Source organism: Pteropus alecto, unplaced genomic scaffold (genome assembly GCF_000325575.1).
Source record: "Pteropus alecto unplaced genomic scaffold, ASM32557v1 scaffold223, whole genome shotgun sequence".
Lineage (NCBI taxonomy): Eukaryota > Metazoa > Chordata > Mammalia > Chiroptera > Pteropodidae > Pteropus > Pteropus alecto.
The window spans coordinates 3,418,451-3,441,465 of record NW_006434441.1 but is presented as its reverse complement, the minus strand read 5'-3'; the positions used below and the strand labels follow the sequence as shown (position 1 = coordinate 3,441,465).

The 23,015-nt window shown below is 54.3% G+C and overlaps 1 protein-coding gene across 1 annotated transcript; it reads right to left on the bottom strand.

The window, feature by feature from the left end:
* Nucleotides 1–7,815: 7,815 nt before the first annotated feature.
* Nucleotides 7,816–12,009, bottom strand: LOC102879899 (interleukin-36 beta). Its single transcript, XM_025045062.1, has 4 exons — nucleotides 11,921–12,009; nucleotides 10,978–11,085; nucleotides 9,098–9,228; nucleotides 7,816–8,461 (listed from the first exon to the last, which is right to left on the bottom strand). The coding sequence occupies exons 1-4, from the start codon at nucleotides 11,934–11,936 to the stop codon at nucleotides 8,189–8,191; spliced, it is 528 nt and encodes a 175-aa protein (XP_024900830.1). The 5' UTR covers nucleotides 11,937–12,009; the 3' UTR covers nucleotides 7,816–8,188.
* Nucleotides 12,010–23,015: the final 11,006 nt, after the last annotated feature.

Here is a 23,015-nt window from a genome sequence, read left to right as displayed (position 1 = left end):
CTTAGGTGGGCACAGGCTGAGCTGGCCAGGGTTGGGTAGTAAGTGTCCTCCGACCCCTAGCAAGTAAAAGACTCCACAGTGTGAGGACCCTAGGTCTGGGCTCAGCGGGGAGACCCCGTCCTGCTGGAGGATGCGGCCAGCTCCCCAAGGAACACTCCATCCCCCTGGCAGAGCCGGCAATATCAGCCTGCTGGACCAGGACGAGGATGAGGTCACCTGGGCCCTTTAATAGCATGCCAGGGAGGGGCCCTGAAACTGCCAGGACGAAAGAGGCAGGGCTTCCCAGGCGACTTAACCCTAACCACCCTGACCTCCGGGACAAGCTGTAGAAGGTACTAGAGGTGGGGCTTCCCAACTCAGGGACATTCCTCTGCCTGTTCTTGTAGAAAAACCTGAAAATCCAGGTTGGCAAAGAAGAAATCTCTGACTTGTCCTCAGCACCAACACAGTCTCCCCTCTGCAGGGACACACGCGACCTCCATGGTGTGGCAGAGCCGCACTCCTTCCCACCTGCTGTTCATGCAGCGAAATAAACAAGACAGACAGCAGTGCCACCTCATGCAATGGCTGTGCCTTGTTGTCCAGATGCAGCATCCTCTGTTTACAGCGATCAGTTACTGTTAGTGCTTTATATTGTTATCACTGTTATTTGCTATTGACAATCAGGCTGTGACAGACACCTAGGCATCAATGTCAGATGATTTCCTCAGGAAATCAAATCGGCCTCAAGTTATTCATGATTGACTTCAGTCCCTCACTGGTAAAATCTTCGCGTGACTATAACAATCCATGTGGTTTTAAGACACCCTTACACTCTCTGGGACGGGTCCGAATGATGACAAACAATTTAATTGTGTCTTGAGTACCACTGATGACCATTTACTGTGAGACACAAATTTTACAGAAACTGTGTTCAGGCTTATGGTTAGAAAGCCCTTAGAGTCTTCAAGAATAAATAAAATACCAAGTTGTTCGAAGGATAGAAAGCAACCCATGAGTCACATTCATCTGCTAATGGGATATTTCTCACTCCAGAAAAATAGCGAATGTAGAGGCTTATTCAAACTATTAAACTGACCAAATAGAAATGATACTGAAATAATTGTAAGAAAAAGAAAAAAGAAAAAGAAAAGAAAGAAACTCCAGGAGCTGGCCTGTAGGCAAAGTGGTTTTAAGCAAACGAGTTTTATTTGCAAAGTGCTTATAAAGAAGTGGCTTTTGTTTCACCTGGCAGGTGAATCTGCCCCGGGACCTGTCCCCAGAGCACTGCACCATGTGCCTGCAGGCCACTGCCCTGGCTCCTGATTCTGCCTAAGAAGGAATGAGGCCAGGACACACCCCCTGCTCCCAGGAGTGAGCTGAGGGCTTGGCAGGTCTCTTTGGCTCTGTCTGCCTGCAGTGAGGACAGACACAATAGTGGATGAGCTGAGGACGAGAACACAAATCCCTATTAAGGAAAGTTTTCCAAACTTGACGGCAAGACAAAACAACCAGCGTGTGTGCCTTCTGCATGCTGCCGAAGCCTCAGTGCACTTTGTCTGATTTACAGATTACTATGGATTAGATACTGGACTGTGAAGTTAGATGGGAGCTAGAGAAGGTCGATAATTTGCAGATTACTTCTGCTTGCTGGACAAGACAGCCGCAGACAGCACCATTGCACTTCACTAGGCGTTCCCTTTAAATCTAAGGGAGCCAACCCACTCCACAGTCCTCTCCACTGTCCTGGCTTACTTATGAGTGGGCTTACCCCTGCTGGCCCCTTCATTTGTTATGATGACAATCTCTGACACGTGCTCACTCCATTCGTACAAATCATGTTCTAGACTTTCTGAGAACTGAACTGGTGCTACCTAGGACAACACTATTTTGCCCCACGCTCACACACCCAGTGTGGTAGATTTAAACGTGTCCACCAATTATTTGATGCTTTACCTTCAAGAGGTGAGCTTGAGTCCCTCTCTTAGAGTGTGGGCTTCTGAAGAACAGCTGCCGGGTGGAGGTGATCATGTGCCACTTCTGAGGCCAGATCATAAAAGGCACTGCAGCCTCCTGCTTCATCTCTCTTGGGTCACTCACTGAGGGAAGCCAGCTGCTATGTCCCCAGGACACTCAGGAGCCAGTGGGAGGCCCACATGCAGGAGCGATCTCGGACACAGACCCCAGCCAGGCCCCCGCAGATGCCTGCAACCTCATGAGAAGGCCTGGCAGACCCTCGGCCAGTGCCATCACTCTGATGACTGGTTCCGAGATTGTGTGATGCAGCAGAGGTTGACTGTTCTGGCCGCGCAGTTCTGGGACGTCCTTCACCCAGCAGCAGGTAAAGGCGCACGTTGTCCTCACTGTGGGCACCTCCCCTCCTGTTGTCCTCACGTTCTCCAGTCCTCAGAGGCACCGTCCCTTCCTAGGAAATCTCAGTCCTCCACGGGCTCTAGTGGTCGTGGTGGCACCCAGAAGTTGTCCCTGCCTGCAGAGGGTAATGTTCCCATGGTGGCCTCGCTCCACCCAGTAAGAGTGGTAGGGCCTGGAGGTGGGGCAGCGATGGAGCCTCACCGCCCATGAGGCCACACCTGCGTCGTGTGGAAGCACGCATTCACGGACAGCTCATCACAGTGAAGTGGTATGTTTATTAGGAAGGATAATTAGCGTAACCAGCATCTTCGTGGCGTGCACTGCCTCTGGAGCGGCCTTCGGTGATTTGCCTGAATGTCCTCATTTTATGCCCATAGCTGTCCTATATGGTGAACACCATTATTAATTAAGGTGCCTGAAATTTGTGGGTCCAGTAATTATATTAGAGCCAAGACCAAATCCAGGAAATCTGAGCCCGAGACATGAGCCCGAGCTAGAAGGATTCTCTCACACCCGGGTTGAGTCATGCCACCCTTTTGCTCCCGGGTCTCTGAGAGGGAAAGCACATCTTCGTCATGCTGCAGGGCTGCCCACCAGGCCCATTAGCTCTCCGTCTCTGCAGCCCCTCGGTCCCATGAGGCTCCTGCTCCCACCACACCAGCTCTTCTCCCTGCCTAGAGAGCCTTCGTCCCCGACACCTACATGGCTCGCCTCCTGCCTCCTTCAAGTCCTGGCTATGTGCTGCCTTCTCAGTGACCCCTACCTGGCATCCTGGGCCTCTCTGTCCTGTTCCCATGTCCCTCTATGCCTTCCTTCTCCCACTGGTTAGCATGTCATACGGCTCAGATGGGTGCCACACGTCTTTGATGAGCATTATTCACCGGCTCCCAGCTCCCACAGAAGGTGTGTCCTGTCTGTTCTGCTTGTTGGGGTCTTCCAAGCATGGAAGGCGGCACCTGGCGTGGTCTCTCTTCAGTAAGTAATGTCACAGTGGCACCAAATGGGCGGCATGCTGTATCACGCTGACAAGCCCGAGGTTGACACTTTGTTCATAGCTATGGCTTAATTTCCCAGAGCGCCCAGGTGCTTCTGGGCCCTCATCCTCTGAATGTAGAGTTAAGATCCTGGGTAGACACGCTGCTGCCTGGGGGCTAAGATGGGCCCATTGTTTGTTTTCTAAATAAAGTCTTTTGGGAACACAACGTGCTTGTTTGCTTACACAGTCTGTGGCAGAGCTGATATTTGTGTACAAACTGTATTCTCTGCAAAGCCTACAATATGCAGTACACAGCCCTTCGCAGAACAAGTCTACCCAAGTCTGGTCAGGATTGTCTCGGTTCAAGTCCTAGACCTGTCACTCTTTAGCATGTGTCTGTGGTCAAGTGATTTGGTCTTTCTATTCTTTGGATTCTCATCCGTAAAACAGGGATAAAAATAGGACTTACTTGGGGGGTAGCAGTTTAAGATTTAGTGAGTCAATATACGTGAAATGCATAGAACAGCACATAGTAGGTGCTTTAGTGTCAGCTGTATCACCGTCATTGTCACTACTCGCTGCATAGCTCTGAGAAATTTGCTTCATCTCATCTCGCTTTTATCTCTTTGCAAAGAGCACAGCAACATCCACCTGACTGGGCTGTCACGAAGACAGGGTGGGACAAGTCGTAAAGAGCAGGGTCGGCACTGAGCACAGCGCACAGACACCGGGGCCCTGTCCTGTGTATCCCCTCTAAAGAGCACAGCAACATCCACCTGACTGGGCTGTCATGAAGACAGGGTGGGACAAGTCATGAAGAACAGGGTCGGCACTTAGCACAGCGCTCAGACACCGGGCCCTGCCCCGTGTATCCCCTCCGCAGTCCTCCCAGGTGTGTGACAAGGACATCAAGAACGTAGCAGAGACTACTGACCTAAATCCCAGCCTGGCTCGAGACCACAGTTGTGCCAGTGCCTCTCACCCGACAGGAAGGGAGGAGGCCGCTAGGCCTGGCTGGGTTGCAAGGTTTCTGGATCACTCACAGGGAGAGTGACCTGATAGTGTGACCTGACTGCACGTTCACTGTATCGCTGTATCGGCGCTCTCTCAAAGCTCTACGGCCGTGTGCCACTATCCTGGGAGGTGAGGGCTACTCCAGTCCTATTTAATGGACAAGAGAAGAGGAGGCCTGGAGAGGGTCAGTCACCTAGGTACAAACTGGTAAGAGACCGCCTGGTTTTGGTGCCCTAGCAGCGGACTGACTCACCCTCCCCACATGAACAAGTACGCCATGTGAGGATACGGGGGCAGCAGCAGAATGTCCCTAGCACAGGTCCATGTGCAGGGAGGACCAAGGCATCTGGACGCGCTTCAGGGAGGCCCATGGGAACCATGGTCAGCGCAGAGACATAGACAGGGCTGCGGCAGCCCAGGACACAGGGGAATCCCAGGCGACTTTAGAGGATAGGACATGCCACGGGCGGGGAGGTGGTGATGCAGGGATGCAAGGCCTCCAGGGAGCTGCCAACGGTCACAGTGGAGTGACCCACCAGCCACATGCTGGGGTCACTGTCGGGGGGCGACAGACGGGCGATGGCATAGGACTCACAGCACAAGAGAGTAACAGGGAGCCCCTGAAGTCACTAGGGGTGGGGGGTAAGGGGTGATACACTCAGTTCTGGTCCTCAGTGGGGGCGGGGAGGGCACCCCACAGGCCAAGGGGCATGGCATGATCCCAACCCACAGGAGGTTCCACCCACTGAGTCACCGAGGGTGAGCCAGCTGCCTCCCTGTGTGCACTGCAGAGGCCTCAGGCCTGAGGACACCTCCCAGTGCTGGGGCTTGGCCAGGGCGGTAGCCAGATTCAGAGCAGCATGAAGTCAGGGGAGCAAAAGTTGATGGCCAGTGAGGGGTGTGGCTCCTGTGGGCTCCCGCAGACAGGATACGCGGCCAGGCTACACAGCCACCACTCACTGTCCTCCTGTCTCCCATCTCTTTCCATGAAAGACTGAGCCCTCAGCCCAGTAGAGGCCCCCACCTTGGTCTGCCACGATGGTGGCACCCACACTGGAGTCGCCCCCCGACAGGTGCCTCAAGGACAGGGACTGTTTTCCCTGTTTTAACTAATACCTTGCATGTGCGTGTGCATGTTTGGTAACAATTATGTTTTGTTAGCACCATACTTAATGGTGGTAAAATGTTTTGTTAGCACCATATTTAATGGTGGTAAAATGCACATAACACACACTTCACCATCTTGCCAGCTCTGCGTGCACATCTCAGTGGCATCGAGCACATTCTTGTGTGCAGCCTTCACCACCATCCAGAATTTTTCATCTTGTAAAATTGAGCCTCTGATCCCATAAAGCAGCACCTCTCCGTCCCCTCTGACCCCCAGCCCCACCCTTCTACTCTATCTCTGAACTTGACTGTTCCAGAGAACTCACATAAGTGCACTCACACAGTATTTGTTCTTCCGTGACTGGCTTCTGTCACTTAATACAACATCCTCACCTGTGCTGGATCACATCTGAGAATTTCCTCTTTCTAAGGCTGATTCATATTCCACTGTGTGGGTATACTACCCATCCAACCAGGGACTCTGAGGTTGCCTTGACCTTCGGCTGCTATGATTCTCACTGCTGTGACTCGACGCGGGTGTGCAGGTATCTGTTTGAGACGCTGCTTTCAGTTCTTTTGGACAAATACTCAGAGGTGGGATTGCTGGGTCATAAGGTGGCTCCGTTTTTAGTGCTCTGAGGAACCCCACAATGCTTTCCACAGCAGTCGTATCTCACAATCCTACCAACAGTGTACGAGAGTCCCATTTCTCCACATCCTCACCAACCTTCTTTTTCTGTTTACTGTTGTTTCACAGCCACCCTGGCAAGTGTGAGATGGCATCTCACTATGATTTTGGTTGCGTTTCCCTGATAACTAGTGCTGTTGAGCATCTTTTTAAGTTCATATCAGCCATTTGTCTGTCATCTTTGGAGAAAGTCAAAGACCTATACGAGCACTTTGCCCATTTTTGAGCAGGGTGGTCTGGCCTTCCTTGTTGTTGAGTTGTGGGAGTTCTTTATATATTCTGGACCTTAACCTCTTATCAGATATATGATTCTCAGTAAAAGGAAGCTTGTTCATTCTTTCATTCAAAAGACTTTCATTAATAGAGTCCTTTGGTGTACAGAGTCTTTATTCTGATGTAGTCTGATGTATGTTTTTCCTTTTATTGTCCTTTGATAGCATATCCAGGAAATCACTACCAAATCCCACATCATGAAGCTTCTCTCCTGTGTTCTTCTAAGGGTTTTGTGGCTCAGCTCCTATGTCCTGGTCTTTTGTCCACATTGAGTTGGTTCTTGTGTTTGGTGTAAGGGAAGCATCCAGCTTCATTCTTTTGCATGTTGAGAGCCCCAACAGCACTTATCCTTCCCTCCTGAATGGTCTCGGCACCTGGTGAAAATCATTTGACCAGAATCTGATTCCGGGCCTTGTTTTCTCATCTGCAACATCTCTCGTTTTTCCCTGGGTGAGAACTGAGTCCCCTTTAAGGATAAACATAAGAAACTGGGAAGGTTTATCCAAATCACAAACCGTACCTCTTTCCTCTTAGGCAGGAAAACCGAACGCTCGAACACATTCACTTATTTATCATTCAGCATGTTATATTCTATGAGACTTAACTTCAGATCGATTTTGTGTGCTTTAAATAAATTAATTTTTTATTTCTTAGAGGAAAGTGAGGGATTAAGATATTCAGGTCAATTTAGACCAGGAGTCAGCAGACTGCCCCATAAGCATAATCTGGCCCACCAGCTGGTTTTGTGCAGTCCATGAGCTAAGAATTTTTTTTTCCTTTTTAAATGAGTGAAATAAATTTTAAATAGAAATAACACTTTGTGCCAGTGAAATTTATATGAAATTCAAATTTCAGTGTCTATAAGTGAGGTTCATGGCAACACAGCTTTGCTCACTGACTTGTATCACATAAGAAGGCAAAGTGCCACGAATCTCAAGGAAGAGGAGTTGTTGCGTTGCATTGGGGATGTAAGAGGCCTCTGCACACTGCAGACAGGTGGGGGCGTCAGAAACATGGCAGGTGGAGTACACGGGGCGCAGACATGTTTGACAGGTTCACAAAAGCACGAGAGCAAAGCCGGGGAAAGGAGCTGGCTTTGGTGGACTCGATCTCAGCCTGGGGGTTATACCAGAGAACAGAGCCCAAGACAAGGGTTTGCATGCAGGATGGTGAGAAGTGGTCCCAGGGGACAGAAGTGGCGTCTGGGGAAACTGAGACAAGGAAAGGAGGAGAGCTACCAAGATGTCCCCAGGCTCAGCCCTGCCGTTGTGATGCTGACTCCATCTTGCTGGGACCCTCGAGGGCCATGTAGGTAGACTGCATGTCAGCACAGCCTGCATGACTGAGTGATCGGGGGAGGCGTTTTCCCACCACTCCCACCCGCACTGTGCAGGGTCCCCACGGAGCGGTTCCCTCTTACTTCCAGGTTTGTGCGTGTTTGAGTGCCAAGCAGGTCCCTTCAAACGTCCTTCCCCAGGTATCCCGGGGGCCTGGAGCAGGGAGACAGGTGGCTGGTGCCATGGAGACAGCATCTTGCCAGGCCACAACTGCTCGAAGCACAGCAGTGACCGGAGGGAAAGGCAGGCTAACAGGATGCAAAGTGAGGTTCAAGCGTGATCCCAGACAAGCTTGGCAGCGGGCGGTGGCGGGACAAGATGCAGAGAGAATAAGAAGCGGTTGTCGGGTGTCACACTCGCATGTCTGGAGGTGGTACTGGATGGTGAGCATGAGGCAGCCATGGATGTCAGTGTGAGTGGCCTCCTGGGATGACCACATTCTCAGACAGAGGTTCTGCTGCTCATCTTCTGGCCCTGGCCCAGTACCCGCAGTGGGCGGCTGTACCCCATGGGCTCAAAGTAGAAGTTGGTGTTGTAGTCTCTGCCCCTGTCCTTGGTGAGGGTGACGGGCTGCCCCCCCACAGAGGCGGTAGCTATGAACCAGCTGGGGTAGGCGACAGACTCAAAGGTGGAGGTGGCACCCTCCATGGCTCGCAGGAACAGAAAGGGATTCTGCACGTGGGGATCCTCATAGAGGTCCATGATATTCTTCTCCTGTAAGCAGGAAAGAGGCCCGTTGGAGCGGGTAGCGGGAGGACGGTGCCAAACTGACCCACCAGTGGCTGCCTTCCCCAGTGGAGGGGCACAGCTGAAGGACAGGACGCAGGGGTCGGCTCCCCGTGCCCGGATCCCATAGCCGGCACTTCTGGTCCTTCAAGCTGGTGCCTGCTGCCCCAGCACCAGCCACTGTCCCATGCCCTCCTGCTGGGCACATCTGCAGGTAAGTCTCGTGCATCTGTCCATTGCAGCTCCCATCACAGCAGAAGAATGAGCTTCGTGACCACATGCTGCCTCCAGTGTAGGGGCCACAGGCATGGAACCCACAGACTCTGGGCTGGCAGCACACGTCCCCCCAAGGGTTTCTGGGAGACAGTTAAAAGGGATGGCGAGTGGAGAGGCCACCTGTCCCTGGCCTTCCTGAACCGTTCTCACGAGTGACCTCTGCCATGCGGAGGATGCTGTCACCTTACGGCAAGTGTCACACCCACTGCAAAGGGAGCATATGTCGACTTGGGGACAAGCCAAGTCAAATTTCCTTCCTGGCACTTCACAACTCAGGACTGAAAACAAGTTGTTTTTACTTAGCAACACACCGAATGAGATAAACAGTCATCTCACAGCACTTCTCACCTTCAGCTGCAGCGTGGGCTGGCCCTGAATATCCATGCAGAAGAGGCAGAGGCCGCTGCTCTCGACGCCCAGGTATATATGGCTGTTCTCGCCAGATGTCATGTGTTGGCATGGCACCGAGCACATGGTAACTGGAACAGGTGACGGAAACAGGCGTCAAGCTCCAGGCAGCAGAGAGGCCAGTCCTGGCCTCCCCTCGCCTCATCAGTCAGGCCCCCAGCAGGCTCCTCAATGAGCCACATGGTAGACATGGTCCATCGAGAGCCAAAACCCTTTTTCTTCCTCAGTACAAGAACCCAGGTGTCACCAGGGCACATCACTTCCCAGAAATAAAAACCAAATTCCCCACCAGCCTTGCAGCTGACTTTGATCATGTGCCCATGAGCTGTGCGCCTAAGTGCGTGGAGGTCTCTAAGGGCATTCTCCAAAGGGACCCAACGTGGCTGGGAGGACGCTGCCTCACCTCCGAATCTTCCTGCTCTTGGGTGGGGCTGAGGGGACCTGGCATTGCAGAGGCAGCACGGCCCCTGCACTGGCCTCAGCCGCCTGCTCAGGCCTCTTCCACACAAGAAGAAATTACTTTACATGAGTGCCGGTGATGTGGGCTTTCTGTCACTGTCAGCTGGGTTTAATTCCTGGCTAAGCCAGCCCAGGAGCCAGCCCAGTTTTCAGTGGGTAGGCATGGGGAGCTAGCTTAGGACAAGGGACATTTGTCACTGCCTTCATGGAAAATGAGACAAAGACATGTAAGAAGAGAACTGGCCCGAATCGCAATCAACTGCATCAGCGGAAGTGACCAAGGTCTGAGACAGTAGGAGAGAAACTGAATTTAGATAGAAAAACTGAGTAAGACTTCTCTGCAGAGGTGAAGTCAGTCCAGGACTTAAAAGCTAAGAAAAAGCTGGTAAACGATGAGGGGGGGTTAGTGGGGTGTCATAGGTGAAAGCAGGTGGGGAAGAGCCTGTTACATGCAAGGCTTCAGGAAGACTTGTGAGCCTGAGACACCCACTCCCACCCTCACATCACAAGCACATGGGGATGACACCCTTCAGGTCACACAGTGAGGCGTCACTTGTAGTGCTCTGTGGAGGGCTGGGAGCGGGGGCAGAGGGACAGAGCGGTGGCTGCAGTCCCATGAGAGACGAAGGGTATGAGATGAGGCTGTTCCGCACAGACTCATCCCAGCCGAGGGGCTGGTGAGACAGAGGGACGAATGGAGGGTGCGCCTCTGTTGCCAGCTCGGGCAGCAGGGAGATGGCGTGCGGCCAGTGGAGATAGGGTGGAACCGTCCAGCAGCAGCTCTGGGAGGTCAGACCTGTGGCTGCAGTTGGGACAGACTAATGAGAGGTGACCAAGAGGACACTGATGGGACATGGGGAAGTTCAGAGGAGACATCTGGGCTGGGGGCACAAATGCCTGACTGGTAGAGGCCAGCTCGCAGTCCCTTGGGCGCTAGAGGATGACTGAAGACGAGCTCAGGTTTCCCGCACTGGGTGTTCTGCAGAGAAAGCGGAAGGACACTGCCAGGACTGGCAGTGAGGACACCAGACTGCAGGCTGTGGGTCTGGGGGAGGGAGGTGAAGGGGCTGGGCTCTGAGGGTGGGGGCTGGAGTATAAAGGGAGAGGCAAGCTCCGCGGAGGCAGTCGGCTGCTGGCTAGACAGACAGTCCTTCTGGGTGTGGCCCTCTGCCATCCTCACCCTCCAGCTGCATGGCTCCCTTGGCGGGAGAGAACCACCCCAACCCTTCTCACCTTCCTGTGGACACTGAGCTGGTGCCCAGAAGCCAGAGGGACCATAGCCAGGCCCATGCAGGCCGAGCCCTATCCCAGTGAGGCCAGCGTCCCTTTAAGAGGCAACAGTGGCTGCAATTGTCACTCACCAGGCTTGACGTTGCTGTTGGCAGGAACTGCGACTAAAGTGTTTCCCTGAAGGACCCACACCATCTGTAGGGGGTCGCGAATGCGGTACAGTCCTGGCTTTCCCATGCCTGCCGGGAGACAATCAAGCACCGAGTGCAGATGAGCCCAGGGCTCGCCACCCCTAGTCACGCAGTCTGTCGCCCGCGATTAACTGTGGCCTAGCAGAAATGAACAGCTCTAAGCTGCATGGCATCCTGAACAGGTAGTGAGATCTCACACCGTCCGGCTCTGTCCTGCCCGGAATGTGACTCATCCCTTTTCCACACGTAGACACACCCTGCCTGCCAGTCACTTGGTAGCCACCTGGGTGATCAGATCAACTGTCATGGTATCGCAGTGCCTATGTTCGAGTCACCTTATTCTACTTAGTAATGGCCACAGTGCAGGAGAGAACAGGGGAGCGTTCAGTGCTGTCCACATCTAGGCATTGGCCCAGAATCTGGGCACGTGTCCCCCGCGATAAGGGTGGCAGCAGTCCTGATTTGAAGCTCCAGGGTAGGCTTACTGGTCTGAGAAAGGCTCTGATGGGAAAGGCAGGGATTGGTCTGGGGAACCAAGCACCTGAGAGGCTTGAGTGGCCCCCAGGGACTTTCTGCAGCAATGGCCACTTTTTTTTTTCTGATTAATAGTCTCGGAGTACTGACAAAACCAAAAATACTTAAATGGGTCACCAGTGTGCCGTCTGTCTTTTTCTTTACCCTCTCTATGAAAATAAATAAACAATCCTAAATACACACAATAAGACAAGAGCTAAAGGCGCTGAAATTTTCAAGCATAGGTTTCATAGTCCGAGTACTTTAGCAAATGTGCCTGTAATTAAGCAAAAGACAGGTCCGTGTTGCCTCTGGTCCTTGGTGAGGCCAGACGGACACATTCCAGGCTGGTTTGTCACTCGCCACTTACTTTGTGTGGTGGCCATGCCAGCTCCGGTTCTTTCCATGAAGAGGACAAGCAGAGCAGGCGGTGGCAAGGACCATCAGCAGCCGATTTTGTAAAGAAAGGAGAAAACATGTTACTTGTTGTCCCCCGCCCCAGAATTGTGTGAGGGTTCTCCTGAGGAAGCTGCCTGCGGCCCTGTGCTCGGCTAAGGACGGGCCAGAATGCTCCATGCCAGACGGCCTCAGACAGAAGCTACCACTCGCCCTGGCTGGGCATCCTGGCTGTCCGGGCTGTGATGGCCTTGGGGCGCCCCCTCACCATCACTTCAGGGGTTGCAGGAGGTCCCAGAGGCCCCAAACCCAGGCACCTTCAGGCAGCGAGCCTCTGGGTTTAGATCAAGAAGGAAAGTGTGTTATGTCCACACTGCTGGTAAGTCACAAGTTACATCAATTTTAAGCTCCAGCACCCTAAATAACCCGTCTCCCTGACCCCCCACACACACTTCCCGTCACCCAAACAGGCTTCTCATGGACAACCCATGGACAACCACAAGCCCCATTGAGTATCCGACTGTTGGGGATGTCTAGCTCTGAGCCTCTGGGAGACTCAGGACAGTCCCCAAGAAGACCACAGTGCCCTTGAGAACTGGTGTAAGCCTTTCTCCCTGCCTCAGGGCCCTCTGGTGCCCTGTGCCTCAGGTCCCAGGCCCCTGGCCCAGAGGCCACGCTGCGCAGAGAAGCAGCAGAGGCTACCTTTGTCCCGAGATCCTTCCGTCTCCAGGTCAGCGTCAGGCTTCACTGGCGTGCAGAGCTCCATAAAGCCAGCCAGGGCTCCCGGCCTTTTAAGGAGCTGGGGAAGAGAATTGTTTCCTGGTTCTGGTTCGGGGTGTGTCCACGGTGTCAAGAAAGCTGGTCGGCACAGAAGTCCCATGAGGTGTCAATGGGTGACTGGGAGGCAACACGGGCATGGCCGTGTAGGGTCCTGGAGAAACCAGGGTGGGTCAAGTGGCAGGAAACAGTGAAGAAATACAGACAAGGCCAGATGCGTAGAGAGGAGACCTCCCTTCTGGGCACCCTGGGGATAGAGGTGTGACTTCCTTGACTCACTGGGGGCATGAGCCACACCCCACTCAGATATGATATGGGACAATCCCCACGCCTTTACACAACCTACACAGAGAGCTTGTTCTGTGTCGACACAGGTGTCCGAGGCAGACCGGGTGGGCCTTGGAACTCTCACCACCCCTTGCAGGGCCATCCATGTGTCTTACGTAAAAGAGCAGAGGCCCCGAGAGGAGACGAGACTCACCCGGGGTCACGTCCAGGGTTGGAGGCCGGGTCTGTTCCTCCTTCGCCACCGTTGGTGTGTACTCAGGGCCTGGCACCCCATCTGCTCCTGCTGAGCTCTAAAGGCCTGTGCCCGGTGGCAGGCCTGGAGCCCGCAGTATGAGTGTTGCCAGAGGAGGGAGTTTCGTGGGCTGAGAGGAGCCTCAAAGCCCACTTCAGGCAGAGCCTCAGCATCACACAGGGAGCCCTCACCCTCAACGCCCAGTGTTGTCGGCCAGCCCTAAAGTTAAATGTGCCTGCCAGTCCCATCTGCCTCTGCATGCACAGCCAGCCACATGTCCGGCTCTGCCCTCTGGAGTCCACCGTCAACTCTGTCTCTGGGGGCTCTGCAATGGCCCCTGTTCTCTCAGCCTCCACTCCTGCCCCAAGAGCCAAAAGCCCACCAGCCACACGGTCGAGGTGCAAATGTAGCCCAACCTCCCCGTCACTCTACAGTGGCTTCGCGTCCGCCTGCCCGTGGCCCACACCAGCCCCCGTGAGTGGGCCTGCTGACGTCCCATGGCCCCCGTGCTGCCCCGACCACTGCTCTGGCTGCACCAGGTCATCTGACGCCACACACACACACACACACACACACACACACACACACACACACACACACACACACACACACACACACACACACACACACACACACACACACACACACACACACACACACACACACACACACACACACACACACACACACACACAGCCCGGCCTCACAGGAGCCTGATGCTCTGCAGCGATGGGCTTCCCGGACCGTGTAGGCATCCCCATTGTCCAGGCACTTGCAAGAAGTCCAGCCTCTCAGTGAGCCTATTCATGCTTAATCTCTCACTCTCCACCGTCCCCTCATAAAATAGGTATCTGCATGTGGGGCCGCACATGCACGAATGTGTGATCCACAGGCCTGGCACCTGTCTGTCTTATTGACCAAGCCCCCAGGTGGGACTGAGTCTGGTTCCCTGGGCACCCGCAGGTGTCGGTGGTCACACAGAGGAATGAGTGACGTTTCACGAATAGAGGGAGCCTGGGCAGAGGGCACAGCTGCTTTGAGAGGAAGACACTGACTATGCTGAGCCCAGGATGCACCCGCACCTGTCAGGGCCCCAGGGGGCCTCACCTGCAAGTGGCACAGGCTCCCCGCCTTCCACAGTCACCTCTAAAGCACTTCGAGAACCCGACTACAGGAAACTCACACAAGAGAACCCTACTCCACACCGACTTGAAGCCACCACAGGGTCACTTGCTATCCTCAGGGTCAGCTTTAGGACCCCCATGGACACTGAAACCCATGGGTGCCCAAGTCCCCAATGTAGACAGCGTGTACAGAAGGTGGAGCACAACCTGTGTCTGCACAGGTGACCCCAGGGCAAGCCACGCATTGCTTTTTGCATGCGGGTTCAGCCCTGTGCTCAGCATGCAGCAAATTCAAGCTCCATTCTTTGGAACTTTCTGGGATTTTTTTTCCTGAATCTTTTCAATCCACAGTTGATTGACTCCGTGGGTGTGAAACCTACTCCTGAAGGACAAATGTCACATGAGTGCAAAGCCAGCGGTGTCAGGTAACCGCGAGAGCGAGAGCGAGAGCACAGTCCCCCTCTGAGCAGCCTGGGCAGGCCAGCCCTGCCGCCTGGTGGTGAAGGAGCAGAAAGGGCTTCCTGGGCCTGTTGGGTGGCTGAGACCTGGATGTCCATCCTGAAGGACAAGAAAGAGCCCAGGGGACACACAGCTGTTTAACGTTCCACATTCTTCACACCCTGACCGTCCCCGTTGCTACAGCCTGGTGACCTCTATTTCATCCTGTGGAACAAAAATTACAGGCCCCAAATACTTCGAATGTGAAGATGAGGGTGAGACCTTGGGCCACAAACTTCAGTGGTTCCTAATGTGAACTTCAAAAGAAGGCCCTGCTGATGTATGGTCTTTGAGGACACTGGTTTCATCACAGCCTGTGGCCTAGAAATGGAGAGGCCCAATACCATCCACATGTTTGCTGTGAGTTCTGAGTTAAAACACAGATGTTTCACGTCAGCTCTCTCCAGCCTCAGCGCTGCCGACATGGGAGCGCACTGACCCTTTGTCATCAGGGCCGTCCTGCACATTGGGATTTGAGCAGCATCCCTGGCCTCCAACCATGAGACTCCAGGAGCACAGCCCTGGCCTCTGGTCGTGACAACCAAAAGTATCTCCAGATGCTGGCAGGGGCCCGGTGGAGGCAGAATGGGGCCCGGTGGGGGCAGAATGGCCCCCAGTTGAAAGCCATGGTTTTGTGCCTTGTTGTCACTTGGAATAGACATTATCAGAATGTTGGTTACAGAGAGTGTTTTGTGCCCATGGCGAAGGAAGGGGTTGCACTTCGCGGGGGCCGGGGCTGGTCCCAGTGCCAGGGCATCGGTGAGGCCAGGGCAGCACGGCCGTGACTTGTCTGAGCACCTGGGAAAGGAGTGCACACACAGCCTTTGGAACAACTAGCAGGAAATTAGTCATCAGCAGCGAGTTTAAGAAAGAGACACGGAGAGACTGCCCAGGGCCGATGACTGGATTCTATGCTGCAAAATGACCCGGCAGTGCTGTTCCCGAGGATAGAAGCTCTCAGCGGGTACGAGGTGGGCTGAGGGAGGGCAGGCCTCCTGAGACCTGTGGCTTCTGCCACTCCTGGTCCAGAGTCACCATATTCTCTGCCAGTCTCACTGCAGGAACACACTCTTCTCATGCACACAGGACATCTATCTCCAGGACAGATTACCTGTCACGTCACACGACAAGCCTCAGCAAACACGAGCTGATGGAAATCATACCACATGTCACAAAAATTAACTTGAAATGTGCTGTCTCGGAGACTTTATTTGAACAAACAGAATTTTCTGCACATGCGGTGGCAGAGTCAGAATAAGAAATCTCCCACACAGAACCAGACCTGAGTGGTGTCTCTGTGCGTTCACACCCGCAGCCGGCCACTTGGTTTCACTTGCAGGCACCCATCACCTGGGGCGGGCAGCAGAGAGAGCCAGGCTCTGCTCCCAGGAGAAGGCCCTGGCCTGCAGCTTTACAGGCCGCGTGTGGGCACGAGCATGCCTCAGAGAGAAGACCAGAGCGCGTGAGAGAAGCAAGGCCAGGGAATGGCACAGGGGGTGGTCCTACAGCAGTGTCTTGCGCTGTCCTACCTGTCGTCACCGCTGGCAGCCCCCTCCCCGCTAAGCCCCAGTCCCAGGGCACCCACAGCGAGTGCTCCCGCCGCCAGTCTCGCTGACCTTGTTCTCTGGTTTGTTCTCTATTTCATCTTACGTCTGTTTCAGCTTCGGTGCTGCATAAGCTTTATGTCTGCACATTAGAATTAGGACCCAAAACAAGTTTAATGATTATTAAGAATTATTCTTCTTTAAAAGCTTCTAACCTTTGGGAAGATAGACACTCCCCAAGGTGTGCCGGCAGCATAAAGAGGATGGGAGACGGAATCCAAATGGGAGAGAAAACAAAGCAGAACAGGAGCAAAGGTAAGCCGCGGGCCAGCTGTGCCGCACGGACCCCAAGTGAGGCACAGCCCCGGGTTCCTTCCATCTGCCCCCAGGAGAAAACCATGGTCTTGGGGCTCTAACGTCCTCGCGCGGGTGGTCCGCAAGATGGACAGCTTGGGAGGGAGGCCTAGCATCACCCCCTCCTGCTTCCAAGCCCACGTTTTATTCCCTGGCTGCTGTGTAGACCTCGCCTCTTCTCCAGTGACAAAGCGAGGTGACAGCAGGGCCTTGCACTGACGTGCGATGACACTGAGATAACATAAATGACAATACTTTGGGAATTAGAAAATGTGAGACAAAGGCCCCTGGCCAAGCAGCCACCTCCAGGCGAAGCTCCAGACTTGATGTGTAAGTTAAAGGAGGTATGGTGTTTGGTCCCCAGGTCTCAAGGGACAGAAGTGGGCTGGCCTCTGCCGGCACAGGCAAGGGACCAGCCAGGGACTCGAAGACAGAGGCAGTGCTGGTCTGCACGCGGTAGAAAAGGAAGGGCTCCATGGGCTCACTCTGGTTGTACAGATCCAGGATCTTCTTCTCCTGAAACAGGAGAGAATGTCCAAGGGAGGGGCAGGGGCTCAGCATCGTCCAGAGTTGCTCATGCACCCCAACAAATGTCTCGAAGCTCGAAGAGGGCCACGCACTTTGCAGGGCGGCCCAGCACACATTCAGAAGGCAGCGGTGAGCAGGCATGAGGTCCCACCTCCCAGTCTGGAGACGGCAAAGAAAGGACATGGGGACAGGGCAGCCACTAGTGGCCACACTCAAACATCAAATTGGAACTCCCCTCACACATGAGACTGAGGGGACCCCCAGAAAAGGACAGAAATGCAGACTTTCACCAGGAAGCCAAGGACCCCTGAGCAAAGCTGACGGTGACAGCCACCCCTGCAAGGGCCCCAGCTTGACGAAGGTGGGCAGGTCGGGGGTTGGGGTCTGTGATCAACTGTCAACATATGCAACAGGTTGATGCCACCGAAAGCCACCAAGGGTCTAACAACCCAAAGGACTTGCATCCAGAGGATCACATGAATGAGCCATGAGAGAAAGCGTCTGGATTGTGGGCAGAGGTGTGTCAACGTGTGCACATTTGCACGTGTGTGTATCGTGCGTTTAAGAGAAAAAGAGTACTTGTCAGTAAATTCCACATGAGACCTCCAGAGACATGGGAACCATCCGTAACACAACCCCTCAAGTGGGGCGTTTTCCCCGGCATCCCTCTACTCAGTTAATGACGTCCAGTTATTCTACCCACCTCCCTGCATGGCCAAAACCTAGGTGTCTCTGATACTGCATTTTACCCTTCGACATTCAACCCAACACAGGGCCTGCAAACTCCATTTCCAAAACATTTCCTTCTCATCCCCACCCTCCATCCCGTCTATCACCTCCACGAGAGTAGGTCTTAAACCACAATAAGTGAATGAATGGGACTGTCACCCTCTGGCTGAATGTCTCGCATGATGCTATTGTAATTACTGTCAACCCAAACTCCATCTCAGAGCCCACGGGGCCTGCACCACTACTCTTGCCCACCTGGCGCCCTGACCCCACCGACCCCGCCTGTCACTCTGGTGCAGCCATACCTGTTCTCTCCCTGCCCCTCAACATCAGGCATTTCTGCCCCAGGGCCTGGTGCATACCCTCGCTCCTCCTGGACACACTGCTCCAAGTGTCCCCATTACTCAAGTCTCAGCTCAGACGTCCCTCCTTCAGGAGGACCCCAATGGACACTGCATCCAAAGCCAGTCTGGACTCCTCCCTCTATCCGTCATCGTCTCATGGCCAGTGACCTTCCTCACCAGCTCTGATCCCATCTGAACCCAGCACATTCACCCATTAGTCACATAATCACCACGACGTGATTATCACCGGACCCTCAACACCAGAAACGGTTTGACAAGTGAAAGAACACATCTCCACTCCAGCTGCAACGCCCCTTCCGCCTCACCTCACTTCCGGCCTGGGAGGGACCTGCAGAGGTGATCTGCTGACCCAGTGTCCCCACCTCTCCCTTGCAGGCTCCACAGCCTCGCTCTCTCTCATGCCTTTCTTCCCATCCTCTTGTTGTGGCAAGTGACAGTTTTGATGTCCCACTAGAACTGCAAGAGCCTCAGCAGATGAACAGGGCTAACAGTCATCACCATGCTCCACACTCACTCCACCAGGAAACCCTGTCTCCTCAGTCTAAAATGACTCCAGAACCTAAATGCTGCTGTCCACCCTCTCTGCTGCTCTCTCGTCATTAGAGTGCACAGATGATCTCAAAGTCTCCCATGGAGTACCCACTCTCATCCCCAGTGAGACACTGGAGCAGGAAGTTCCAGCGATGAGCAGAGAAAGGCAGAGTGAAGGCGAGAAGGCGCCCAAGGAGCATGGCGGGCACCTCCCAGTACTCGCAGGAGAAAGAGCCCGCTCTCGTGAGACAGGACACGTCAGGGCGGTATTCACAGCATGCAGATACCGCAGACGTGCGAGGAACCGCTATGCTTGACGACAGGTGGGACGTTCTCTTTTTCACTCGAAAATCAGATTTTCTATCAAATAAACTTGTTGCAAAACAATTTTGGCTTTTTTTCCACGTTATTTTTATTAGTCGCTGACCTTCAGTTGCAAGGCAGGCTGCCCTCCAACGTCCTAACAAGACAGACACATTTCTGGATTCTGGATTACCAAATAAATGGGGGTCCTTTCGCCAGAGACTCTAGAAACTCACAGGAGGATAGCGACCATGGCTGAAAAGTTGAGAAGGGAGATGGTGGCAGTGTCCTTCTGAAGTCAGGAAAAGACCAGTGTCTTCCCGATGGGCCTACTGTAATCCCTGCTGCCCCAGACCCACCACATGGCAAATGCCATATTCATTCGTTCTTTCATCATCCAAGCACATGCCAATCACTGCCCAGGGAAATGGAGCAGACACAAGGACTAAGCAGAGGGCAGGCCTTGCCCCTGAGTTCTATACACACTGCTCAAACAGCTGGAGGTGAGACGCTCCACCCCAAGCTATCTCGCCGACCCTTGCGGGGCTTTGTCCCCCAGCAGGTTTGGCCAGATATATTGACGTCTGCCTTCTTCTGCAGTCCACCCACTAGTCCTGTCGGGACACTATAAGGCCAGGCGACCAGGCCCCTCCCCCACCCCAGGACAGGCCTCCACCCCCTCTATTTTCTTCACTCAGGACCAGGACAAACCCCAAGACAAACCCCACCCTGACAACCTCCCGGGCCGTGTGACGTTCTCTTCCCCCCAGGGCCGCTTATTAAGCCACATCTTGAAGGAGGAGCCACAGTGACCACTCACCAGGAGCCACACTGCCACTCCGCGGAACTGTCATGCAGGTCTGACCCTGAGGGACCCGCACCTGCTGACTCGCGCCAGAGACCTCCCTGAACCGAGGCCCGCTCACTGTGGTTTAAATGGAAAAGAGGAAGGAGGGTTATGGTTAGGCTTCTTCACAAGATGCTAAAAGAAGAATCACGTCGCCCAGGTCCTTCGGGAGGGCAGGTCGCCTTGCACCCAAACCTGCAGCGCTCACAAGACCCCATGACCAGCCTTCTCTCCAGGAAAGCCCTGTGCTCTGCTGGGAGCAAGTGGCCTGAAGGGGTGACCCATCAGTCCCCAGCCACTCCCTGACACCAGCTCTGGGCTTGGCCTGACACTAGGCTGGAGCTGCGACAGAGGATAGCACTGTCCAGTGGGAGGTGGACAGTGCTAAGTGGTGAAGGTCACACATGCGGAAGGAAAACAATGTGGGTGTCCAGAGCCAGGTGTGAGTGCAGGTGTCCCAGCCCCCAGAACCCATCTCAACATCACCCACTCTAGAGGGTAATCTAAAGACACCCATCATAGTGGGTTTGTCCCAGCACCTGTGGGGCCGCGAAAGGAGAGATAGGCTAGGGGCTCCCAGGACCCGCTGGGACACTGGCCCCTGAGGTCCTCATGCCAGTGTGTGTGCCCTTCCACCTACAGGGGGCTGGGGAGCCTGGCCCTACAGAAAACCTGAGCCGCCTCTAGGACACCAAGGTGGCTGCGGTGGGGAGAGTAGGGCAAGTAGGCCAGTGACGGCCCCTGGAAGCCCAAGGGCGGGCATGACTGCAGGCCTTAAATACCCCACAGCCCTGGGATCTGCATCTCCTCCCACAGCCCCCACTGGCACCTGCCTCTGCCGGGGAGCAGAGAGGGCCCCACACCAGGCACCCAGCTGCTCCCAGTGGAAGCGCCAGTCCTCCACAGGACAGATGCGGAGCCAGCCTGGCATGGCCACCGCTGCCCTGGCCAGAGGACCCCCAGCTGCCCGCTGACAAAGGGCAAATGCCTTTATCAAAAGGCCAGGGGCTAGATCACAGCTCCAGCAGCCCTGAGAGTGGCAATGGGCCTGATGGGCTGGGTCATTTATGCAACATGCACTGGGAGGCCCCAGCTGCCTTGGCGGGTGTGACACCGGATGACGGGAAAGAAAGCCAGTTCCTCCTGCGGGGAGATCCCGTGAGGCTCAGGTGCAGAAACCATACCTGAGCTTCCCAGGTAGTCAGCATCAAGCCCACATGAAACAGGGCTGGCGACAAAGCCTAGCTTCTCAGAGGGGACACTGGGGGACTTCCCCAAGCCCAGTTCTCCTGTCATATTACCCTGGGGCTAGCACTGGAGGTGCCAGGCCCCTGATGAAGAGAGTTTGTCTCCTGGGTCTGGGAACTGCCCTCCACAGTCCCACTTAGGGAGTCCTGAGTTTGCAGAACTGGCAGTTAGCCACACTAGTCATTAGCAAAATGCAAATCAAAACCATCATGGGGTTGAGTTTCTAACCTTCAGGAAGGCCCAGATTAAAAAGATGGTATGAGAAAACACTCACGTGGATGGACATGTGAATTGCTTGGGCTTTGTGGAAAGTGATTTCCTAGGAGCTGCTGAAAGTCTCAGTGTATGTACCTTTGACCCATTGATTCTACCCACAGGAACCTGTCAGCCAAGCACTTCCCATTTCACAAGCTGGGGACCCTGCTTAGAGTGGCTGGCACAGCGAGAGCACTCACAGGGGACATCATGGGAAGTTCAGAAGCAGAAGAGGGTCGGGCCGCTGGTCGGGCCACTGGTCGGACAGCCCTGCGGGGTCCAAGGGCGGGCACTGTTTCAGCCCTGAATGGAGGGCCTCACGTCAGGCCTGTCCACTCAAGTCCCCAGCATAACAAATCACCTCTGGCAGCAAGAACTGAGAGCTCGTCGCCTGCATCTTGCCCGGGAGAGCTCATGTCCCACAGCACCATCTTCCAAGTGTCCTCGGGCCCACTCAGGAGCCGTGCTGTCAGTCAAGTCCTAGCGAGAAACGACACTCAGACTTGGTGGTTCAAGGTACATATCATAAAGGAGCACTTTGTAAAATGTGGGCAAAGCACACAGGACCCCAAGGCACCGTGCAAACCTCAGCGCCAGTGACAACAGGACATACCCCTTCCCACCTCAGGTCTGAGGGGACAGGAGGATGAAATGGCTACCACAACCAGAGCCTTGCGCAGAGGGCCAGGACCTGTGAGCCTCTTCAGGAACAGCAGTCAGCCTGGGGCCACCCTGCAGGCGGGTACAGGGACAAATGCCTTGATCCTCTCCTCCCCACCTTCCGTGTACTTCCTGGAGATGCTGAGGGCCACCAGGGCTCATCCAGCACAGTCTGATCCTGGGCCCCACAGGCCCACGCCTTCCCTCCATGGGCAAAATGTCTGTGCCCCCACCCCAAGCAGACACAAAAGGACATCAGTGTGTGTGTCCTTCTACCTACTGAGGGACAGCTGGATGGCTTCCAGGTTTGGGTGCTGATGAATGAGGCCACTGTGAACATTCACGTGGCATGCTCACCTCATCATAAGATGAGACCATGTTTAACTTTGACCAGAGAAACAAAAACAAAAGCTATTGGACCATTTGCCTGGGCGGCTGCTCCACTCCACATCCCCACCAGCAATGGGTGAGTGTTGTTGTGGCTCCATGTCCCGCAGCCTCCAGCGTCATCAGTGGCCGGGCTGTGGCCACGCTACTGGGGACAGAGTGGTACCTCCTTCCTGTTTAATTTGCATCTTCCTGCCGACATGTGGTGTGGAGTGTCTTTTCACGTGCCCATTTGCCATGTCACACCCAATACTGTGCGTTGCACTGTCTCTCAGCCCCTGTCCTTCCTCGTGGCCATGCTACTGGGGACAGTGTGCGTCTTCTTTGGCGAGGGATCTGTTCAGATTTTTTTGCCCATTTTTATCTGGGTTGTTTGTTCTCATATTTTTGAGTGCTACG